General features: G+C 36.5%; 2 protein-coding genes across 11 annotated transcripts in view; both read right to left on the reverse strand.

Annotated features, from left to right (window-relative positions):
- The window catches only part of LOC141389748 (glutathione S-transferase 1-1-like), a 178,629-nt gene that overhangs the window by 5,256 nt on the left and 148,668 nt on the right, over positions 1-24,705 (reverse strand). The window contains exon 1 of one of the 8 annotated variants that reach the window (XM_073961761.1): positions 24,429-24,457. The exons of 6 other annotated variants lie outside the window; for them this stretch is intronic. The gene's annotated coding sequence lies outside the window, so the exon portion shown is untranslated. Of the gene's footprint in view, positions 1-10,373; positions 10,380-24,428; positions 24,458-24,705 lie in introns of those variants that run through there. One more of the 8 variants, XM_073961762.1, reaches the window with a different exon arrangement.
- Positions 6,513-24,705, reverse strand: part of LOC141389750 (glutathione S-transferase 1-1-like) — a 30,702-nt gene continuing 12,509 nt past the window's right edge. The window contains exons 2-3 of one of the 3 annotated variants that reach the window (XM_073961765.1): positions 7,353-7,418; positions 6,513-7,235 (exon numbers count right to left, since the gene is read on the reverse strand). In XM_073961765.1, coding sequence (XP_073817866.1) covers positions 6,604-7,233 — 630 coding nt within the window. In that variant the 5' untranslated portion in view covers positions 7,234-7,235; positions 7,353-7,418 and the 3' untranslated portion in view covers positions 6,513-6,603. Of the gene's footprint in view, positions 7,247-7,305; positions 7,329-7,352; positions 7,419-24,705 lie in introns of those variants that run through there. The other 2 variants (XM_073961763.1, XM_073961764.1) reach the window with 2 other exon arrangements.

A 24,705-nucleotide genomic window follows, 5' to 3' on the forward strand; every position in this document is an offset into this window, starting at 1 on the left:
AATGAGGTTGATAGACTTCGCAGCGAAAAAAAACATGGTAGTTAGCAGTACCAGATTTAAACATCTCGATATTCATAAGGCACCTGGCTGTGGCCAGATCAAATAACAAGAAATCTAATTGATTACGTTGGGATATATGGAATACATTCATCGAGCATGTTGGATGCAAACATAGACTCGGACCACTACCAAAGGTACGCACCCGGTTAAACGTAGCAAACAAAGTACGAACAGACACAACACAAAAGTTAGACATCGGTAAGCTGCAATCACAAGAGATAGCCACAGAATATTCCACTCTGTGGCCCAATCGATTAATCAAAGCACTCCTCGTCCCGATAACATATCAGCACAATGGCAAAGCATTGCCCACTCCATGCAAACAGCCGCAAAAGCAGTACTTGGATACCAGAGACTTCCACCAATGAATCAATGCTATAACTAGGATTGTCGTGCTGCTACCGAAGAGAAAAATGCGGCATATAGGGCTACTTTACAATCCGTAGCAACGCGTAGCGCACGAGAGATGTCGGGAGAAAAGGAGAGAGGAGAAACGTATTTTCCGCAGGAAAAAGAGAGAGATGGAAAAGCGGGAGTGTGAAAAAAACGAGATGTACAGGAGCCGGAATGAAGTCCGAAAATTCTACCAAAGAGTCAAGCATCAAACTGATGGCTTTGGTACAGGCACATCCTCCTGTAGAGACCAGCAAGGTAATTTGGTAACTGATACAGATAGTGTACTCAGGATATGGAAAGAACATTTTTCAAATCTGTTGGTATCCAATAGCAGCGAAGACGACGAAGATACCACACTCATCCCAGAAGATGGTATTGAATGTATACCGCCCAGCCAAGATGAGGTAAAGACAGCAATAAATCGGCTGAAGAATAATAAGGCAGCAGGAGCCGGTGGCTTACCAGCCGAGCTGTTCAAAACCGGAGGCGACACGCTGATAAGGTGTATTCATCAGCTAGTTAGCACCATCTGGCAGGAAGAACGAGTACCCGACGATTGGAACCTGAGTATCCTGTGCCCCGTCCATAAGAAAGGAGATAAGACTGTATGCTCTAACTATAGGGGCATAAGTCTACTCCCGATTGCCTACAAGATCGTGTCAGGGATATTGTGCGAACGACTAAAACTTATGGACAACGAGATAATTGGGCCATACCAATGCGGCTTTAGACCTAGCAAGTCCACCATTGACCAGATATTTACCCAGCGGCAAATCCTGGAGAAGACCCAAGAGATGCATATTGACACCTACCACTTTTTTGTCGATTATAAAGCAGCCTTCAACAGCCCACTACGTTCAAAGGTATTCCAGGCCATGTCTGAATTTGGTATCCGCGCAAAGCTCATTCGGGTTTGTAAAATGACTCTTACTGACACAAGAACTTCAGTTAAAATAGGAAAGAACCTCTCCGAAGAGTTTTGTACCAAAACAAGTTTCAGACAAGCAGACAGCCTCTCGTGTGATCTTCCCAACATCCTGTTAGAAAAGGTTATACGAGAGGCAAACGTCAAGAGAAGTGGCACAATTTATACCAATGGCCACATGTTACTGGCTTATGGTGGATATTTACATCATGGGACGATCAGTAAAAGAAGTAACAGATACTTTAATAATGTCGAAGGAGAATCAGCAAAAATGGGTCTGGCAGTAAACGGCGAAAAGACAAAGTTGATGGTGTCGACGCACAATGTGTCCATAGAGCTAGGACCAACAGTGGAAGTTGGTTCCTATAATTTTGAGGTAGTAAAAGACTTCGTCTACCTCGGTACCACCATGAACACAACAAACAACATCAGTTGTAATATAAAGAGAAGAATTGTATTGGCCAACAAATGCTACTTTGGCTTAAGTAAGCAGTTTAAAAACAAAGCCACATCTCGTCAAACAAAAATAACGCTTTACAAAACACTGATACTACCCGTGCTGATGTATGGTTCCGAAGCTTGGGTACTTGCGCAAGCAGATAAGGCAGTGATTGGTGTGTTTGAGAGAAAAATTCTTCGAAAGATCTACGGACCAATCTGCGTTGACGGTGAATATCGACGTCGCATGAACCACGAGCTGTATCTGCTATACAACGACATCAATATAGTTAAACGTATCGAGATACAACGATTGCGTTGGCTAGGCCATATCATAAGAATGAGCAATGATGAACCCGCTAAAAAGGTGTATAAATATGAGCCGCTTGGCGGTGTACGCAGAATTGGCAGGCCAAAGAATAGATGGCGCAAACAAGTGGATGAAGAGATGACAAGGCGCGGTATTCCAGAAGGAGAAGCAATAGACAGATAGAAATGGAGATCTTTTCTTAGTTCGGCCTATAGAACAAATGTTCTGTAATGGGCCAGCTAAGTAAGTAAGGTTAGCACGGGTTAACATAATTCGATCGCCATGAAATTTCATATATAAGGTTTTTGGATCAAATGGAAACAAATTTAAGGGGTAGAAGAAAAAATAGTTTTTTTACTCTAATGTACATAAGTCCGTCCACAAAAATGGAAATAGAATACTGGAATTTTGGAAAGATGCGTCTTTTGTTTGCTGTTCAATGATGGGCTATAGGGTTCCCAGTGACCAAAAGTCTTATACTTAAAAAAATATGGACATATGTTGGCCCATGTTTTGTTATAGCCATATAACATACCTCCCGATTTTAGGTATTTTGAGATCTTAAGCAACAATTTTAACTGAACTAGCAGATATTTGGCATTTGGGGTTCTCAGTGTTCACGAAAGTTTTCCACCAAAAATCGTGAACGTAGGTCAATGTTTTGGAATAGCCCCCATATAACGGTACCTCTCGATTTTTCGGTACTCTGGACATTTCAGCTAAATTGTTAACCGAACTAGCTGTTGATATTTGAGGTTCCCAGTGCTAGGAAAACTTCTCCACAAAAATTTTTTAACATAGGTCCATGTTTTGCTAGTAGCCCCCATATAACAGAACATCCCGATTTTAGGTATTTTCAGGATTTTGGCTACAACTTCTAACCGAACAAACTCTAGTTTAACATTTGAGATTCCCAGTGGTCAAAACACTTTTCCACCAAAAATTGTAAACATAAACGCATGCTTCGAAATAGCCCTAATATAACGATACCTTCCGATTTTCGGTATTTTGAGAATTTTAGCTACATTTGTTGATCGAATTATCTGTAATTTGACATTTGAGGTTCCCAGTGATCGCTATTTTGCTACAAAAAATATTGTCAAGATATGTTAATGTTTTGGTTCGAACCCCATATAAAGGGACCTCCAGATTTTCGTTATTTGAAGGATTTGAGCTACATTTGTTGACCGAACTAGACGTAATTTGACATTTGAGGTTCCCTCCAGTCACAAAACTTCACCATCAAAAATTGTCAACATCAAAATTTCGTATAGCGCTCATATAACGGTACCTCCCGATTTTCGGAATTTTCAGGATTTTGGCTAAATTTTTGTAACCGAATTATCTGCAATTTGACATTTTAGATTCCAGTGGTCAAAAAGCTTTTTCCACCAAAAATTGTCATCATAAATCCGCCCGATTTTCGGTATTTTGAGGATTTTAGCTACAATTGTTAAGTGAAGTAGCTATAATTTCCTGATTTGAGGTTCCGGCAGTAACGAAACTTCTCCAGATCCAGTTCGGATTTTATGGCCTCATCTAAACCAGAATATATGTACACTTTTTTTTGCATTTATCAGGCCTTTATCTTAGAAACGAATAGGAATTTGGCCATACTGTCTTTAGCAATATTGTAGCCCTTACCTAGTAGAACTTATCTTTTGAAAAAACCACATAAGAAAAACTCCATCTAGGGCATCAAAATCTATAAAATATAGAAAATTTTACATAATTGCTGAAATTCTGGTCATTATCGGGTAAACTATTGGGAGTTGAACCAAGTAACCTTTTGCAAAAATATTCCAAATAAAGTTCTCAACAATTCTTTAGAACATTCTGAAATTCTAAAATGTTTATTTCATTTCGGATTTCACTACATTATAGAAATTTTTATTAAATCGTCGTTGAAAAATTTTCTGAAAACAACGGTATAGAGGTATTTTACAACAATAACATGTTCCGAAGGGTTGTGTATTACATTCCAGGAAATATTTTTCTAAAAGAAAATATCCAAAAAAAATTAACGGGTTTGGAGGTACGGTTTCAAATGTATAAAAATTGTGGAATTTTTTGCATTCATTTTGAAATTTGAGGCAATAAATGTAGTTTTTCGAGTTCATTATTTCTCCAAATATTTTATTCTTGTCCTTATCTACAAATTTGATTCAGAGGTCAGAAGAAGATTCGCATTGGTTTCAGAGATATAGCCCCGAATTTCTTTAAAAACTCAATATTTAACCATGTTTAGATGGGGCCATAAAATCCGAGCTGAATCTGACACAACAAAACCCAACTAGGGTTTCTTGTCGTTCGGGTCTGTACTTTCAAAAAATCCTCAGTTCGAATTGTTTGCACAAGATCACCTTAAAAATGTTGCACAGTGTAATTGGGGAAAAGGATTTCAGTTGCCTAGCCAGTATTCAATACGATATTGTCAATAGATGAAACTTTAAATTCACACAGCCGACAAAGCCGACTGGTACTTTTTTACGTGTTTTACTTAATTTAGGCATTTGGGGTATACGTGGTCATAAAATATCTCATCCTAAAATTGTGAAAGAAAACTAATTATTCCATTTTAGTTTAGATATTTTATGGTGGAGGGCATAAAAAGGTCGACACGGCCCATCTTAACGATTTTTTACTTGTTTTGTTTTTTTTTTAGTTTACTTCCAAATATTGTCCGATATTCCCAAAAATATTTCTTAAACATTGCACACTGATATAGTAGGTGATATCGACCTAGATAAGTGCAAATAAGGAAGAAGTTTTACGACTGCACATAATGGACCAAAGAAGCCTTGAGAATGCAGATCGACACCTTCCATCTTGTTGTCAATTATAAAACAGCCTTCGACATCCCTATACGTTCAAAGGTGTTCCAAGCTTTGTCTGATTTTTGGTATTCCGGCAAAGCTCATTCGGCTTTGTAAGATGACAGTAACTGATACTCGGTCATCACTTAAAATATAAAAGAACCTCTCCGAAGAGTTTATTAACAAAAGAGGTTTCAGACAAGGAGGCGGCCTGTCGTGTGATCTCTTCAACATCCTGCTGGAAAATGTCAAAAAGAAGTGGAACAATAAAGTCGGTCGGTCACAGATCTCGCACCATCTGTGAATGTTGGTACCTACAATTTTGAGGTAGTAAAGGACTTCGTCTACCTCGGCACCGACATAAACACAACAAACAACATCAGTTGTGAAATACGAAGAAGAATATTGTTGGCCAACATATGCTACTTTGGGCTGAGTAAGCAGTTTAGGAATAAAACCACATCTCGTCAAACAAAAGTAACACTTTACAAAACACTGATACTGCCCGTGCTAATGTATGGTTCCGAAGCATGGGTACTTGCGCAAGCAGATAAGACAGTGCTTGGTGTGTTCGAGAGAAAAATTCTTCGAAAGATCTACGGGCCAATCTGCGTTGACGGCGAATATCGACGTCGTATGAACAATATAGTTGAACGAATCGAGATACAACGATTGCGATGGCTAGGCCATGTCATTAGAATGAGTAATGATGAACCCGCTAAAAAGGCGTATAAATACTGGCCGCATGGAGGTTCACGCAGTTCTGGAAGGCCAAAGCTTCGTTGGACGAACAAGTGAAACGAGACATCAGAAAGCTACATATCCCGGATTGGGAAAATACAACAGCAAACAGAGAGGATTGGAGATGTTTTCTTAGTTCGGCTTATGAAATAAATTTTCTGTAAAAAGCCAGCTAAGTAAGTAGGTTATTTTGGGAGACTGGGATCTGGTATCCTGTATTCCGGTACCCAATGGAAAGTGATTTCGTTCTGTAGCCTTCTTTGGATTTGGATTTGATAAGCAAGCGTGTCGCCTGGGTTTTAACAAACACCATTATCGGTCTCTCAGACGATTTAAATTGGCCCGTATCATCACCGGGCATTTAAAGTAGCTAGAATGTATTGATTGATGTATTGATTTTCCTTTTTAAGTAAAGAACTATGTCGCCAGCATAGGTAACCTTCGAAATCCTTCAGTATACCCATGACCATGATCTTAGTTGAAAATAAGCAAGATCTAAAGAAAGAACACTTATTTGGTCTATAGTCTTTTGGTGAATTGGTTGACCCGCCTTGGGGACAAACGTCATTGTCACCTCCCCCCAATGTGCAGTGGGGTGTTTGTGCCTACATCTTTACAGTTCAGAAATTGTGTGCTGGCCAGTAGATACAGTATTTTAATTTGTCTCACAGAAGCTAAACCAGGATTCCGCGTAACCTAATTCCTATGCTAAATATCGTCGTAATGGAACTATAATTGCAACTTCTAAAAAAGGTGGATCTATGACCAATATTTCGATGATTTTTGCCCTCTCCTCACTACGGTGTAGGATATAAAAACAACTCTATTTCATTTTAAATAAATAAAAACAACATCAACTATATTTAAAATCTCACTCAACATAAAATCTCAACAACTCACTTCATTCACAATTAAATTTAATTATCAAAATATTTCTTGAAGGCAGCCATTGCTTCAACATTTTCAGCATAGCCGGGAACAACTGTCTTGCAGGTTTCATACCACTTAGCAACATTGGCATATTTGCTCAAATCGAATTTGGCAGCTTCAAAGTTTGTCACAGTAGCCAAAAGAGTAATATCAGCAACAGTAACAACATCACCGGCAGCAAATTGTTTACCATCCAAGAAGGTATTCAAAAATTCAAAAGCTTGTTCGATTTTCTTGAACATTTCTGGATCGGCAGGAGCTTTCTTCATAATTTGAGGATAATAATAATCAGCGAAGCTCTTGTACAAAACACCCATGTCGAAGTACATGCGTTGATTGATAACAGCGCGCATTTTGGGACATTCAGGATACCATTTCTTGCTGCTGTCGTATTTTTCACACAAATAAGTCATAATGGCACGAGATTCCCAGAGAGCGAAATCACCATCGACCACAGTTGGAATGGTGTGTTGGGGATTGATTTTGACGAATTCAGGTTTCAAGTGTTCACCCTTGGTGAGGTCAACAATGTGTTTCTTCAATTCTACACCGACAGCCTTGGCGGTCATTTCAACGGCGCGGCAGGGAGCAGAGGGTGGCATATAATAGAAATCCATGACTGTAAATTGTCTAAATGTAAAAAATTAAAAATTCAGCACATACAAATTTAGCGAATATCTTTTTATTACTGTTTTAATTTTTATTTTTTTAACTATAATTATTGTTCAACACACACCTTGAGTATTTTAATGTTGTTTTATAAAAGTTTCCAAAATAAATGATTTAGTTGACATGGAGTTCGCTGCAATTTATAGAAAAAAAAAATATTTCACTGTCAACGTTGGGGGAGAGATTACTCAATTGCTGATAGCAAGTCATCGTTAACGAGCGTGTAGATTATAAACCATGCATAGCGAACTTATAAATCAAAACATAGAGATAAGTTCGTTTATGAATAACATAATTTTTACTAAATGTATTTAATAATTCTGAACTCCCAAAAAATATTTTATTCTGGAGATGGATACAACAGTATTTCAGATAAATTCTGTGAAATAATATTTGATATTTTTCTAAAATTGCAAGGCAAAATAAATAAAGACCTAATAAAATTCGTAATACCTTGCCCCACTGTACTTCACGCAGAAAACAAATTGTCCAACAATATTTAAAGATAAAATATTCAAACACCAGAACGTGTGTTTGTTGTTGTTGATCAATTGTTTTTTAAGGACAGGCGTTGTTGTTCGTCCGCAGCAAATGTTCGAAGAGAATGGTCACAGAACACCCAAGTTCAGCATTATGTAGCAGATCGCGTTCTTCGCGTTGTCAAGGGTCGACCAAATCACAAAACATCTAGTACTTCTTTGTGCAGTATTTGATGAGCAGCTTTATCAAATGGTAAATTTGAGATGAAGGAAACAGGTAGTTGCACAGACTACATGAAATATATCTTCCATCACTTCACTGAGAGAATTGAGATCCCTTTTTATACCCTCCACCGCTCACTGGTCCCAACCAGCGACGAAAATCGAAAAATCGATATCAGCAAATCTCTGCTACAATTCAGCAAATTGTCTCTAAACATAATAATTGTTCCACAAACATCCCAGATGGGACAAGGGAGACTTCTCTCATATCAATGAGTGCATCCCGATTCATATTAGCTCAATTATATGGGACCTACAGTTTATTGCCGAGTCCGAACGGCGTGTCCTAAGACACCACTTGTAGAGAAGTTTTACATAGCTGAAATACTCAGGAAATGTCGCCAACATCACTGAAGGGTATTTTGCCACCGTTGAAAATTTGATGTTGACTGGCGTGGGAATTGAACCCACGACCTTTAGCGTGCAAGACGGGTGTGCATACCATTGCACCACGGTGGCACCCCTGTCTCTAAACATATCATATTTTAATATTCCAGCACTGTTTTTGCAATTTATAACGCTATTTAACTAAACAAAATAGAAGAAGTTGACATTTACGTATGATCTCTTAAAAACTTTAAAAACATCAGTAAGGTTGTGACTTCTTACAAGGCAAGTAACTCAAAATTGAAATGATAAAATTATTTTTTTCGAAACGGAAGTTTTAGTACAAGGTTTTCTAATTACTTTTACATAGAAATTTTTTACACATCACATTTTTTATAACACTTTTGTTGTGGATTTTCTTTCAAGTCCTAAAAATTGAAGTTGAGTTTTACTAACTTCGCCATCCTTCGCCACTCTCCAAATTTTTTGAAGAATGTTCGAAATAGTGTCAAGTTTACAAAAAATTTGGTTGCAGCTGCATATTTGTATTTCCATATGTGACATTAAAAATACTGACGATGCCTCTGGTAGTTTCAGTGAATATGCGTATTACTGTATTCTCAGTTTCTTCTTTGTTTTGTGTTTTAATTGTTTGTTTTGGTTTTTTCTTTAAAGATTTAGACATTTTTGTTTTGCGATCTACTTATGTGTGTATTTTTTACATTAGTTTTTTTTATGTGTTTTATACGTTTTTTGACCACAAAGAACTCCAAATAGTAAATTACAATCAATTCGGGCCGAAAATTTTGAAACAATCTTCAAAATACCTGAAATCGGGAGTTACCGTAATACGAGGGCTATACCGAAACCTGGATCTAAGACCACAATTTTTGGCGCAGAAGGTTTTTGATCATTGAGAACTGCAAATGGCGAATTACAACCAATTCGGGCCGAGAATGTAGATAATAGCTTCAAAACACCTGAAAGCGGGTGGTACCGGTACATGTGGGCTATATGAAAAACTGAACCCACATTGATGATTTTTGGCAAAAGTATTTTTTACTTTTTTTTAGCATATACTGAAAAAAAAATTGATTGATCCAACGATTATAAATATTTTTGTCGCACCTTCTCATTCAAGTGGGACCACTGTGTACCGTAGTATGGAGGGTGCAATAATGGCATGTTTCACTTAGACGATTCGAATACAAATTCGTTTGAACTACTACTAAACTCCTGTGTTTTTAATTTTTGACACATTATTATACCCTCAGCATTTATTCTAAGGAGCGTTCATACGGGCAAATGTGCCTCATCGAAATAATGGTTTTAGACCCCAAGTATGTTTGGGCGAAATCTGTTTCAGACAATTTGGAGTTGATTTAACCAAGTCCGTCTGTATGTCTGGCTGGCTGCTGCGCACGATAACTCTCGAACGGATCAACCGATTCGAACCAAATTTTGCACTTCAATATTTTGTGAAAAATTAGTATAACATCGAAGATGGGTTATATTGGTAAACTCCGTACCTCCACCACAAAAGTTCGAAAATGTTCTGAAAATTTGTAACTTTTGAAGATAGTAACCGATTTGGTCCATACTTTGCACATCGTAAAATTTCTGCCAAATTGCTATAAATTTACGTGGTCAAAGTACATTAAAATAGAGTTGTACAATCTAGTTCATTTCAAAGATCTAGTTCAATAGCTCAGCTCTTTTAACTGAACTAGTTCAGTAATCTAGTTCATAGTTCACTATCCAGTTCAATCATTCGGATCAGAATCGTTCACGAGCTCTTAATCGTTCTCTTGATGAAAACACATACATACATACATACATCAAATAGGAACAAACATTAGAATAGTATAATTAAACTACAAAAATATTACATTTAGATATTTTTATTCCATTCATAAAGAAAGATTAAGTTTAGAAAAAAAGCATCCTTCGAAAAAAATTTAATTACAATTTCATTTAAGTGGCTGGTGAAAAAATCTTACGTTGTGTGTTTGTAGAAATTATCACTGTATGTATGTTTCTTTTTATTTTTTTTCCTTTTTTCTATCCAAAACAAGGCACATTGAATAGGTAATGGATTCGATATATTGGGATACGAATTGTCTAAAATGCTCTTAAAATTTATTTTTATTACAATGGGGGATGACACTTCACATTGATCCAAAACATAAACAAAACTTATTACATTACGAAGGCGTCACTTAACACAGAGGACGGCGTCACTTTACGTGAATGACATGCTGAACTAGATTGTGAATCGTTCGTTCGTTGATCGTTCTTTGTGAATCTTTCGGTCGGCGCTCAGTGAGCTATTGAACTATAATGAACTATATCGACTGATCTAGTTCATACGCTTTTTTCAATGAATCGTTCAATTGAACTAGTTCGTTCATGAACTATACAACTCTACATTAAAACCAGATAATTTCCAAAGCCAATAAGCTCATGTTCAAAATCTGGGGTTATCAGAAGTATGAAGATGTAGAAAATTGTTTCCGATTTTTATTAAGAAAATGCTTTACCTGTCAAATAACACTACGAACTACATATTGCATCTTGAAACTGGGCTAAATTACTTATTCTCTTCAACACTCAAAACACATTTTTGTTACATCCAAAAAATATTACAGTTGCATTCAAATCGATTTCCACGAATATTAGCTGAAAACATTTTAGATCTGAAAATTTCATGGGCTAATGAATGGACAGTTTTATGTCATGATTTGAGATATTTGCATTCCAACAATAGATTGCTCTTATTGGGAAGATGTAATTAGCTATTTAAACTCCAAAGAAAAAATTGATTTTGAAATTACAGCAAGAAAATCTCAGTTGCATGACTTGTACTCTCAGCTAGATTATAATAGGATCCCTAAGCTTACTGCAGATTTTTCAGCACGTGTAACCAGTCTTATCATTAAAACTAAAGGTGGTCTACTTGACTTAAATTCAAAGGCCTTTAAAAATAATACAGATGGAATCTCTACTATCTGTAATACAAACGAACCAGAAAATACTTTACATTTTATTGTTTTTTGTCCAATCTCGTATTTAGAAAAATTGCATTAAGTACAGAAAATTATTAATCAATGAATTTAAAATATAATGTATTAAAAGTACATACATATAAGTATATTGGCATTCAGCATTCTTGATTCGCCACATATATATTGAGTTTTAATATATATTTTTACACATGCATACAAATTTTGTTAATAATAAAAACTAAATTTGGAAGAAATGTTTGAAAAAGTTTGTTGTTGGGCCATTATCTCAAGAAATATGGACGTACTCCGGATAAATTGTACCGTTGTAATAGTGACCTTGAAAACAATCTTCTGCAACAAATTTCAACTTGATCCGAGATGAGTCCTCAAACTGCATGTTTCAAAAATTTTGTGTGGGAAGTACCCGAATGACGGGACCGGTATAGTCCATATTCCAACCTGATACATGAGTGGATGAAATAATTTGATGTACAAAGTTTGGACCAAGCTGAAATTCCCTGCGAGAGTTATAATGCGGATTTGCCATTTTAGTGACGTTAGTGTTTCTTGAAGTTTTTATACCCTCCACCATAGAAGGGTATAATTAAATTTGTCATTCCGTATGTAACACATCGAAATATTCATCGGAGACCCCATAAAGTATATATATTCTTGATCAGGGCGAAATTCTAAGTCGATATAACCATGTCCGTCTGTTAAAATAAAGATACAACTCGCAATTTGTAAGATAGCGCTTTGTAATTTGGTATAGAAGTTTCTATTACCCCTACGATGTTTGGTATTACAAATGGTCTATACCGGTCCACGTTTTGATATAGCCCCCCATAGAACGGTACCTCCCGATTTTCGGTATTTTGAAGGTTGTGCCCACAATAACCCATCGCAATTGCTGGAATTTGATATTTAGTCTTCGTTGGTGGTATAAAAATTTCCCCCAGAAATTTGTAGGTACAGGTCCACGCCTTCGTATAGCCCCCATAGAACGGTACCTCCCGCTTTGTAATTTGGTATAGAAGTTTCTATTACCCCTAGGATGTTTGGTATTACAATTGATATAGCCCCCATAGAACGGTACCTCCCGATTTGTGGTATTTTGAAGGTTGTGGCCACAATAACCCACCGAAATTGCTAGAATTTGATATTTAGTCTTCGCTGGTGGTATAAAGGTTTCCCCCAGAAATTTGTAGGTACAGGTCCACGCCTTCGTATAGCCCCCATGGAACCGTATCTCCCGATTTACGGTATTTTGAAGGTTGTGGCCTCAATATTCCTCCGAAATGGCTGAAATTTGGTATTTAGTCTTCGTTGGTGGTATTAAACATTCCCCCAGAAATTTGTAGGTACAGGTCCACGCCTTCATATAGCCCCCATGGAACCGTATCTCCCGATTTACGGTATTTTGAAGGCTGTGGCCTCAATATTCCTCCGAAATGGCACCCCGTAGTATATCCCCCATAGAGCGGTACCTCCCGATTTTCGGTATTTTGGAGGTTGATTATTGCACCGAAATTGCTGCAATTTAGTATTAAGTCTTTATTTGGGGTACAATAAATTTCCCTATGAAATTTGTCGGCATAGGTTCACGCCTTCATATAGCCCCCGTAGAACGGTACCTGCCGATTTTCGGCATTTTGAAGGTTGTGGACTCAATATTGGTGGTATAAAACATTCCGCCCAGAAATTTGTCGGCATAGGTCCACGCCTTCGTATAGCCCCTATAGAACGGTACCACACGATTCTCGGTATTTGGAAGGTTGTCGCCACAATAATCCACCGAAATTGCTGAAATTTGGTACTTAGTCTTAATTTGGGGTACAAAAAATTTCCATATGAAATTTGTAGGTATAGGTCCACGCCTTCATACAGCCCCCATATAACGATTGTGGCCACAATAAGCCACCGAAATTGCTTAAAGTTAGCATTGAATCGTCGTTGGGGGTATTCAACTTTGTCCCCTATGTTTGTCGGTATAGGTCCACCCCTTCATATAACCCCCATAGGACAGTACATCCCAATTTTCGATATTCCACCGAAATGGCTAAAATTTGGTATATAGTCTACTTTGGATTTAAAAACCTTTCCGACTGCAATTCGTCGGAATAGGTCCTTGATTCGATATAGTCCCCATAGAGCAAAGCCCGGAATTCGGATTTGAAGGTTAGCGAAATTATCTTACCGAAATATCGGACATTTAGTCTTCTTTGAGTCTGAAAACTTTCCTTCAAAAATTTGTTTTTATATAGAACGGTACCTCCCGATTTCCGGTATTTTGAAGGTTTGCCACATTGTTTTATTGAAAATTATGGAATTTGGTATTTAGTCTTTAGGAAACTAATTTTTATACCCTCAGCCTTTAGGCTAAAGAGGGTATTTACACTTTGATACGACCAAAAATGTGCCTCATCGAAATAATGGTTTTAGACCCCATGTATGTTTGTACGATATCCGTTTCAGACAATTTTGAGTAGATCTAGCAATGTCCGTCCGTCTGTCTGTCTGTCCGTCTGTCTGTCTGGCTGGCTGGTGCGCACGATAACTCTCGAACGGATCAATCGATTCGGTTCAAATTTTGGGTATCGAAATATTTTGTCCAGATTCGATTTAAGTTCGAAGATGGGCCATATAGGTCCACTCCTTCAGGTACCTCCCCCACAAATGTTCAAAAATTGTCGCAAAACTTGTTCGCACGATAACTCTTGTAGGGAATAACGGATTTGGTCCATACTTTGCACATCGTGTAATTTCTACCAAACTTAGATGAGGTTCCAATACGGACTCAATCGGTCCACTCCTTCGGGTACCTCCCACACAAAATTTCGGATAAGTTCAGTTTAGGACCTGGTCCCGAATCGCTTTGATTTTTATTTACGCACGTTGTATTCGCTGTCCTCTATACGACGCTGTAAGTTTCATTAGGGGCAAGTCCATACTTCTTGAGAAAATAGCCTGAAAGTTACAAAAAACCCTATGACACCGTGTGTAGTGGTTGGAGCGCAAGATAACTCTCGAACGGATCTTTCGATTCGGTCCAAAATTTGGCTTTCGTAATATTTTGTCCAAACTTAGTTCAAGTTCAAAGATGGATTATATTGGTCCACTCCTTCCGGTACCTCCCCCACAAAAGTTCGAAAATGTTCGGAAAATTTGTACGCACGATTACTCTTGAAGGAAGTAGCCGATTTGATCCATACTTTGTACATCGTAAAATTTCTACCAGTCTTAGATGAGATTCCAATATGGACTCAATCGATCCACTCCTTCGCGTACCTCCCACACAAAATTTCGGATAAGTTGAGATTAGGACCTGCTCTCGAATCGCTTTGATTTTTGTTGCAACAACTTGTATTCACTGCCCTCCATACGACGGTACAAGTTTCATCAGGGGCAAGTCCATACTTCCTGAGAAAATAGCCTCAAATATGCAAAAAGCCCCTATAACACCATATGTAGTGGATGGAGCGCAAGTTAACTATCGAACGGATCCGCCGATTCGGTCCAAAATTTGGTCTTCGTAATATTTTGTCCAAACATAATTTAAATTCGAAAATAAGCCATATCGGTCCACTTCTTCAGGTACCTCCCCCACAAAAGTTCAAAAATGTTCGGAAAAGTTGTGCGCAAGATAACTCTTGAAGGGAGTGACCGATGTAATCCATACTTTGCACATAATAATATATATACCTGATATAGATCAGATTCGAATATGGACTATATTTGTCTACTCCTTCTGGTACCTCTCACACACAATTTTGGATAAGTTCACTTTAAGACCTGCTCTCGAATCACTTTAATTTTTGTTGAAGCGATTTGCATTCACTACCTCCAGTACGACGGTAAAAGTTTTTTTCAGGGGCAAGTACATACTTCTTAGGAAAACAGCCCGAAAGGTGTAAACAAATCCCTATGTCACCATATGTAGCTTTCGGAGAGCACGATAACTCTCGAACTGTTCAACCGATTTGGTCCAACATTTGGTCTTCGTCATATTATATCCAACCTTAGTTTCATGGGCAATACCGGTCCACAACTTCCGGTACTTCTTCTTTAAAAAATGTCACTAAAATGCTAGGACGATATCACCTGAATGAGGCAAACAATTTGGTCCAAACTTTGGATCTCCTAATATTTTGTCAAAATTTAGATTAACTTCTAAAATGGCCCACATCGGTTCTCTCTAAGGGTACCTCCCCCACAAAAGTTCAACATTAGTGCAGTTTATTCTAAATCCACATTTTTGTCGGCAAGTTCAAATGTCCAAAAAGGGCCACAAAATTCTGAAGAGACCTTAAATACATTCGATCTGTCCGTAGGTGAAAGTTTCACTTCACATTGGCTGAGGGTATATATCTGTCGGCAAAGCCGACTGACACTTTTTTACTTGTTCCATTTTATTTCAATACAACTCGTGGTGGAGGGTAAACAAGTTCGGCCCGGCCGAACTTAACTCCGTTCTTACTTGTTATCCTTTATCTCAGGAAATATGGAGTGCTCGCAAAAGTTAAAAAATTGCCATAAAGGGGGGCGCAAAAATAACCAGCTAAACAAAAATCAAAACTATCCGAGAGGAGCTATTAAATTTCACATTTTCCGAATTTTGTGTGGGAGGTACCCGAACGAGTTGACCGATATTGTCCATATTCGAACCGGATCTATATCTGGAACGAATAATAAATGCAATGTGCTCCCTTCAAAAGTTATCGTTCAAAATATTTTGCAGACAATTTTTGAACCTTTTGTGAGTGAAGTGCGAAGTGCAAAAATTGGATCGAGTCGGTTGATCCAGCCAGACTGACAGACGGCGGACATGGCTAAATCGACTCCAAATTGTCTGAAACGAATTTCGACCAAACATACTTGGGGTCTGAAATCATTATTGCGAAGAGGCAGAAAATTGGGATAGCTTAGCGCCTTTGTTCTGAATGTCTTCATTAATACAGGTCAATTTTGTTGAAACGCATTTAAGTACATCGTCAGTACAACTTAAATAAAAAAAGGAAAAGTGGAATGAATGTACGCCAACCATCAATAGGCTTCTTTCTCTGTGAGACCCCCATCAACCCACAAAATTTGGTGAGGATCCGATCAAAACTCCGACCTGTAATATGATTACACAAAAATTGAAGAAGGGATGCATTACCGACTATTGCGATATATCTGTTGTGTGAGCATCTATGACAACCTACGTCACACCGTTATAAAGGTGATATTTTCTACTTTACTTGCCAAGTTTTGCTTTCGATATACCTCGTTGTAAAGATGGGATTTTCTACTTTCATAGTCAGACTTTTCTTTTGGAAGGTCCCCAACCAAAGCTGTGATATTCGTCATTATTATTAAAATTGCAAAAATGAAAAGTTGTGTTCTATTAGCGGCTATTGCGATGTCTTCGTTGTTTGACCACCTACGACAACCTATGTTACATCGTTGCACATGTGATATTTTCTACTTTAATTTGCTTTTATTTTACCCCTTATAGAAGCGGAGATATTAGCTTTGAAATAGGCTTCTTCCTCTGTAGGACCCCCAATAACCCTCAAAATTTCGTGACGGTCCGATCAAAATTGGGACCTGTAGCGTGATTACAAAAAAAAAAAATAAAAATGGGATGTATTACCGACTATTGCAATATCTCCGTTATTTGGCCACCTACACCAAACAAACGGTTATGTCATTTTAGTTATGTCGTGTGCCCCTATACCTTGTTTTCAGTTAAATACCTGCTTACAGGGACTTCAGAAGTTTTAAAAAATAAAAACTTTAAAAGCTTTTTTTATCGAATCACTTTATAATTAAGATTTTATGTAATCTTAGGTAAAAACTCATCAAAATATCATGAGGTTGTAAAAAAGACATAACCCTAGTGTATACCCTCGTTAGCCTAAGGCTGAATAGTGACACTTTATGCCAAAATTTTGCATTTTCAATTTTTATACCCTCCACCATAGTATGGAGGGTATATTAAGTTTGTTTTTCCGTTTGTAACGCATTGAAATACATAAAGTATATATATTCTTGATCAGGGTAAAATTCTGAGTCGATCTGTGCACGTCCGTCCGTCTGTGGTAATCACTCTAGCATCCACAAAAATGGAGATAGGACGCTGAAATTTTGGGAAAGTGCATCTTTTGTTTGCAGGCAGGTCAAGTTCGATGATGAGCTATATCGGTCCACGTTTTGGTATAGCCGCCATATAACGGTACCCCCCGATTTACGGTATTTTGACGTTTTTAGCTACATTTTCAGACCGATTTAGCTATAATTTGACATTTAGGATTCTTAACTGTCAATAAACTTATATAACAAAAGTGGTGGACATAGGTCCACGTTTTGGTATAGCCCCCATATAACGGTACCCCCCGATTTACGGTATTTTGACGTTTTTAGCTAAATTTTCCGACCGATTTAGCTATAATTTGACATTTAGGGTTCTTAACTGTCAATAAACTTATATAACAAAAGTTATGGACATAGGTCCACGTTTTGGTAAAGCCCCCATATAACGGTACCCCCCGATTTGTGGTATTTTTACGTTTTTAGTTACATTTTCAGACCAATTTGGCTATAATTTGACATTTAGGGTTCTTAAGTGCCAATAAACTTATATAAGAAAACTTGTGGACATAGGTCCACGTTTTGGTATAGCCGCCATATAAGGGTACCCCCCCGATTTACGGTATTTTGACGTTTTTAGCTACATTTTCAGACCGATTTAGCTATAATTTGACATTTAGGGTTCTTAACTGTCAATAAACTTATATAACAAAATTGGTGGACATAGGTCCACGTTTTGGTATAGCCCCCATATAACGGTACCCCCCGATTTACGGTATTTTGACGTTTTTAGCTACATTTTCAGACCGATTTAGCTATAATTTGACATTTAGGGTTCTTAACTGTCAATAAACTTATATAACAAAATTGGTGGACATAGGTCCACGTTTTGGTATAGCCCCCATATAACGGTACCCCCCGATTTACGGTATTTTGACGTTTTTAGCTACATTTTCAGACTGATTTAGCTATAACTTGACATTTAGGGTTCTTAAATGTCAATAAACTTATATAACAAAAGTTGTGGACATAGGTCCACGTTTTGGTATAGCCCCCATATAACGGTACCCACCGATTTACGGTATTTTGACGTTTTTAGCTACATTTTCAGAACGATTTAGCTATAATTTGCCATTTGGGGTTCTTAGGTACCAATAAACTTATATAAGAAAACTTGTGTACATTAGGGCTATAACCAAAAAAATACCACCACATAGCCGTGTAGAGCATGGAAAACTATTATGAAATACGGCGTCAATTTTTCTCTATCGCGAAAAAAGTTTCCGCACCAAATGCATTGAAGTTCAGTAATGCATTTTGTAATTTTAGCTGTTATGACAACATATTTGCTTTTAATTAAAATTTTTATTTTTTTGTAGTCTAATTTAAAATCATTATCAAAGCGTTCTGGACCAATTTGTTCTCAAATCGCGCCATTTGGAGCATATTAGGAAATTTTGATACTATTGCAATTTTTGCTTTTTCTTTATAAACTCGTGAATTTTATGTTTATATTTTTTGTACCAACCGGACAAAAGAATATGGGGTCATTTGCAACGAAGTCGCGAAAGTTACAGGCTGTTTTTGTTGACTTTGCCTGTGAGAATCGTATATGTTTTTTACGAAAATACAACACCAGTACCACGTGGGGAATTTTGTCCTGATAACGAAAACGCGTTTCTAAGATCGATTCGGTGAAAAAAGTTTCCGCGCCGACTGTAATTACTAAAACCCTTTTGATATTTTTTCTACTTATAATTTTAAATTTGCCTTGTTTGAATAAATATTCATAGACAAAAATAAATTTCTCACAAGCAAAGTCATTAAAAACTGTCTGTAACTTTCGCGAATTTGTTGCAAATGACACCATATTCTCTTGTCCAATAGGTACAATAAATATAAACATAAAATTCACGAGTTTATAAAGAAAAAACAAAAATTGCAATAGTGTCAAAAAATCCTAAAATGCTCCGAAACGACGCGATTTGAGAACAGATTGGTCCAGAACGCTTTGGTAATGATTTTAAATTAGATTACAAAAAAATAAAAAATTTAGTTTAAAGCAAATATGTTGTCATAACAGCTAAAATTAAAAAATGCATTACTGAACTTCAATGCATTTGGTGCGGAAACTTTTTTCGCGATAGAGAAAAAATTACACCTTATTTCATAATAGTTTTTCATGCTCTACATGGCTATGTGGTGGTATTTTTGATATTTGCAAAAAAGTGCAAAAAGTTATATCCCTAGTGTACATAGGTCCACGTTTTGGTATAGCCCCCATATAACGGCACCCCCCGAGTTACGGTATTTTGACGTTTTTAGCTTCATTTTCAGACCGATGTAGCTATAATTTAACATTTAGGGTTCTTAAGTGTCAATAAACTTATATAAAAAAGTTATGGACATAGGTCCACGTTTTGGTATAGCCCCCATATAACGGTACTCCCCGATTTACGGTATTTTGACGTTTTTAGTTACATTTTCAGACCGATTTAGCTATAATTTGACATTTAGGGTTCTTAAGTGCCAATAAACTTATATAAGAAAACTTGTGGACATAGGTCCACGTTTAGGTAGGCCATATAACGGTACACCCCGATTTACGGTATTTTGACGTTTTTAGCTTCATTTTCAGACCGATGTAGCTATAATTTAACATTTAGGGTTCTTAACTGTCAATAAACTTATATAACAAAAGTTATGGACATAGGTCAACGTTTTGGTATCTATACTTATAAAAGAGTTCAGTAATGATGACTCACTAACTCACTGACTGACTGACTGATAATCAACGCCCAGGCTAAACGGCTGGAGCTAGAATCTTGAAATTTTGGGTGAGGGTCACTCATGGTCCGAATAGGTCAGATAAGGCTCGGTTTTTGGAAATTCGAACTAGAACAGTACGAAAAGTACTAAAAGGTACTAAATATGGTACCCTTAGTATTAGGCAAACGCGAAGAGCTAGAATTCTGAAATTTGGAATGAGGTTCACCGATGGAGAGTTAGAAAGGTTTACCAAAGGGTTTTTGAAAATTCAAACTATAAGTGTACAAAAAGTACTAAAAGTTACCAAATTTAGTACCATTTGGTATAACGTGAACGGACAGAACTAAAATCTTGAAATTTGGAATGAAAATCAAGGTTTAGAAGATAAGTTGATATTAGGAGGTGGTTTTGAAAATGTGTACTCATGTGTACGAATAGTACTAAATAGTACTAAATTTGGTAAAATGTGAATTTGGGCGAACCGATAAAGTTGGAATTCTGAAATTTGGAATTACTATTACTGTTGGAGTGTAGGTTTGAGATACGGAGGTAGTTTTCGAAATTCGTACATATGGGTACGGAAGGTACTAAATAGTACCAAATAAGGTACAATTTGGATTTGGGGGAACGGATGGACCTGGAATCCTGAAATTTAGAATTAGGATTAGTGTCGGAGTCTAGGATAGAGTTATTTTGGAAATTCGTACTTTTGGGTACGAAAAGTACTAAATGGTACCAAAATTGGTACAATATGAATTTAAGTGATCGGATAGAGCAGGAATAGTGAAATTTGAAATTATAATTACTATTGGAGTGTGGGATTGGGATACTTGTGAAAATTTGTACTTATGGCTACGAAAAGTACTATATGGTACCAAATTTAGTACAATTTGGATTTGGGTGATCGGATACATTTGAAATCCTGAAATTGGAAATTAAGATTACTGTTGGAGTGTTGGATAGAGGTAGGTTTGGAAATTCGGATATATGGGATTAAAAAGTACTAAATGGTACTAAATTTGGTACAATTTGGATTACGGTGATCGGATGTAGCTGTAATCCTTAAATTTGGAATTAAGATTACTGTTGGCGTGTAGGGTTGAGGTAGTTGTGGCAATTCGTACTCATGGGTACGAATAGTACTAAATAGTACCAAATTTGGTACAATTTGGATTTGGGTGAACGGATATAGCTGGAATACCGAGGTTTGGAATAAGGAGTACTGTTGGAGTGTAGGATTTATAAAGTTTTGGAAAATTTTAGTTATGGTAGGAAAAGTACTAAATGGTACTAAATTTGGTACAATTTGGATTTCAGTGATAGGATACATTTGGAATCGTGAAATTCGGAATTGAAAGTGCTGTTGGAGTGTTGATAGAGGTAGGTTTGGAAATTCGTACTTTGGATACGAATAGTACTAAATGGTACCAAATTTGGATTTAAGTTATCGGATGTATCTGGAATCCTCAACTTCGGAATTAAGCTTATTGTTTGAACATAGCACTGAGGTAGTTTTAACAATTTTTACTTATGGGTACGAAAAGTACGAAATGGTACCAAATTTGCTACAATTTGGATTTGGGTGAACGGATATAGCTGGAATCCCGAGATTCGGAATAAGGACTACTGTTGGTGTGTAGGATTGAAGAAGTTATTGAAATTTTTAGTTATGGGTACGAAAATTTGTGTGATCGGATACATTTGGAATCCTGAAATTCGGAATTACGATTACTGTTGGAGTGTTGATAGAGGTAGGTTTGGAAATTCGTACTTTAGATACGAAAATTACTAAATGGTACCAAATTTGGTACAATTTGGATTACGGTGATCGGATGCAGCTGTAATCCTGAAATTTGGAAATAAGTTTACTGTTGGCGTGTAGGATTGAGGTAGTTGTGGAAATTCGTTCTCATGGGTACGAATAGAACAAAATTTGGTACAATTTGGATTTGAGTGAACAGATATAGCTGGAATCCCGAGATTTGAAGAATCCCGACTGTTGAAGTTTAGGATTGATAAATTTTTTGAAATTTTTAGTTATAAGTCGGAAAAGTACTAAATGGTACTAAATTTGGTACAATTTGGATTTCAGTGATAGGATACATTTGGAATCGTGAGATTCGGAATTTAAACTGATGTTGGAGTGTTGATAGAGGCAGGTTTGGAAATTCGTACAAACGAATAGGACTAAATGGTACTAAATTTGAATTTGAGTTATCGGATGTATCTGGAATCCTGATATTCGGAATTAAGCTTATTGTTTGAACTTAGCACTGAGGTAGTTTTGAAAATTTGTACTTATGAGTACGAAAAGTACTAAATGGTACCAAATCTGGTACAATTTGGATTTGGGTGAACGAATATAGCTGGAATCCCGAGATTCGGAATAAGGATTACTGTTGGTGTGTAGAATTGATGAAGTTTTTGAAATGTTTAGTTATGGGTACGAAAAGTACTAAATGGTACCAAATTTGGTACAATTATAATTTGTGTGGTCGGATACATTTGAAATCCTGAAATTCGGAATTTGTTTAAGTGAAGAATTGAGGTAGTTTTCGAAAACCTTACTTATTGGTACGAAGAGTACGAAATGATACAGTTTGGAGTTGGATGAACGGATGTCTCGCTGTTAATGTGTAAAGGTGAGATACGGCTGATCTTTTTGAAAATCGAACAAAAAGGGACGAACAGTACTAAAATAAATATTGATTAAAATTCGCCATTTTCATATTATATATTGTTATTTGTTTTTATACCCTTTCCGCATACGAAGTAGCGGGCACTTTGCTAGTAGCCCCATATAACGGTACCCCCCGATTTACGGTATTTTGCCGTTTTTAGCTACATTTTCAGACCGATTTAGCTATAATTTGACATTTAGGGTTCTTAAGTGTAAATAAACTTATATAACAAAAGTTGGGGACATAGGTCCACGTTTTGGTATATCCCCCATATAACGGTACCCCCGATTTACGGCATTTTGACGTTTTTAGCTACATTTTCAGACCGACTTAGCTATAAATTGACATTTAGGGTTCTTAAATGTCAATAAACTTATATAACTAGTAGACATAGGTCCATGTTTTGGAATAGCCCCATATAACGTTACCGCCTGATTTCAGGTATTTTGACGTTTTAAGTCACATTTCTAGACCGAATTAGCTATAATTTGATATTTAGGGTTCTTAGTGACCAAAAAACTTACATTCGAAATAATTATGAACGTAGCTCCATGTTTTGGTATAGCCCCATACAACGGTACCTCGGTATAAGGGATTTCGGTATCTCCATATAGCGGATTTTCGGTATTTTGAAAATTTTACCTACAAGTTTCAACCGAATTATCTGTATTTTAAACATTTGACATTTGAAGTTCTTAGTGGTCACAGCACCTCTCCATTAAAAATTGTCAACATACATAGTTAGATATAGGCACCATAAAAAAGGGCCTCCCGAATGAAGCATTTTATGTACATTATCTGACATTTTAACGTACTCACTTTAAGTTGGGGACAGGAATGAAAACTAATTATTCTATTTTAGTTCAGAATACTTTATGGTGGAGGGTATGAAAAGTTCGGCCCGGCCGAACTTAACGCTTTTTTACTTGTTATCATTCATATGTTTTTATTAGGAAAAACACAATAATATTTCATAAAACAAAAAAAAAATCGGTTTTTATTGAACTTAGAGTAATATCTTATCATTGTTGTGTTTAATCATCAATATTAGGAACTAAATCCACGTCATTCGTTGTTCAGTACGACCACACATATCATTTAATAATGCTGAATAATTGTCAAAATCTAATAAATTTTCTATTTATTTTGTATGACCGCCTGTTAAATATCAGAAGGATAATGTATAGCAGCACAAATTTCTTAAAATAATTCAAGTAGATTAAATAAATAGTTAATAACAGACAGTATGTAGTCCCATTATAATCTCGCAAAAATATTAACCACTGGGAAATTGTACAGAGTGTCATCAACAAATGTTTTAAATTACTTGAATATTTACTTTCAATACTTTATTTATAATATTTAAAATTTATTATTGAGAATTATAATTAAGTATTATTACTCAGATAAATCTTTTTTTATTCCATAATTATTTCCTTAATGTCATTTTAATTGTTCAAATAAAAAAGAGTATTCAAATTGCATTTAATTGAAAATTAATTGAATGTGACATTAATGTTGTACTTACTCGTATAACATGTACTTGTTCAGTGAGGAAGTTACATAATTATTCCGTTGTGGTTAGATAATAAAGAATTCTTAATAGAATAATGTTTCATGTTACGTTTCCGTTTCCTGATTCCATCGTCGCTCTGTACGACGTGTTCTTTTCTTACTATACTCAGTATCTTTTCTCATATTTTTAAGTTATGCTTTATTGATACCCGAGTCTATATTTTGAGGCGGAAAGCGGCCTATTCCTTGGCATTGTACTTCCACATTGTGGGCAATGGGAGAAATGGTAT

The sequence above is a fragment of the Musca autumnalis genome, unplaced genomic scaffold (genome assembly GCF_047663935.1).
Source record: "Musca autumnalis isolate F117 unplaced genomic scaffold, ASM4766393v1 scaffold_1, whole genome shotgun sequence".
Lineage (NCBI taxonomy): Eukaryota > Metazoa > Arthropoda > Insecta > Diptera > Muscidae > Musca > Musca autumnalis.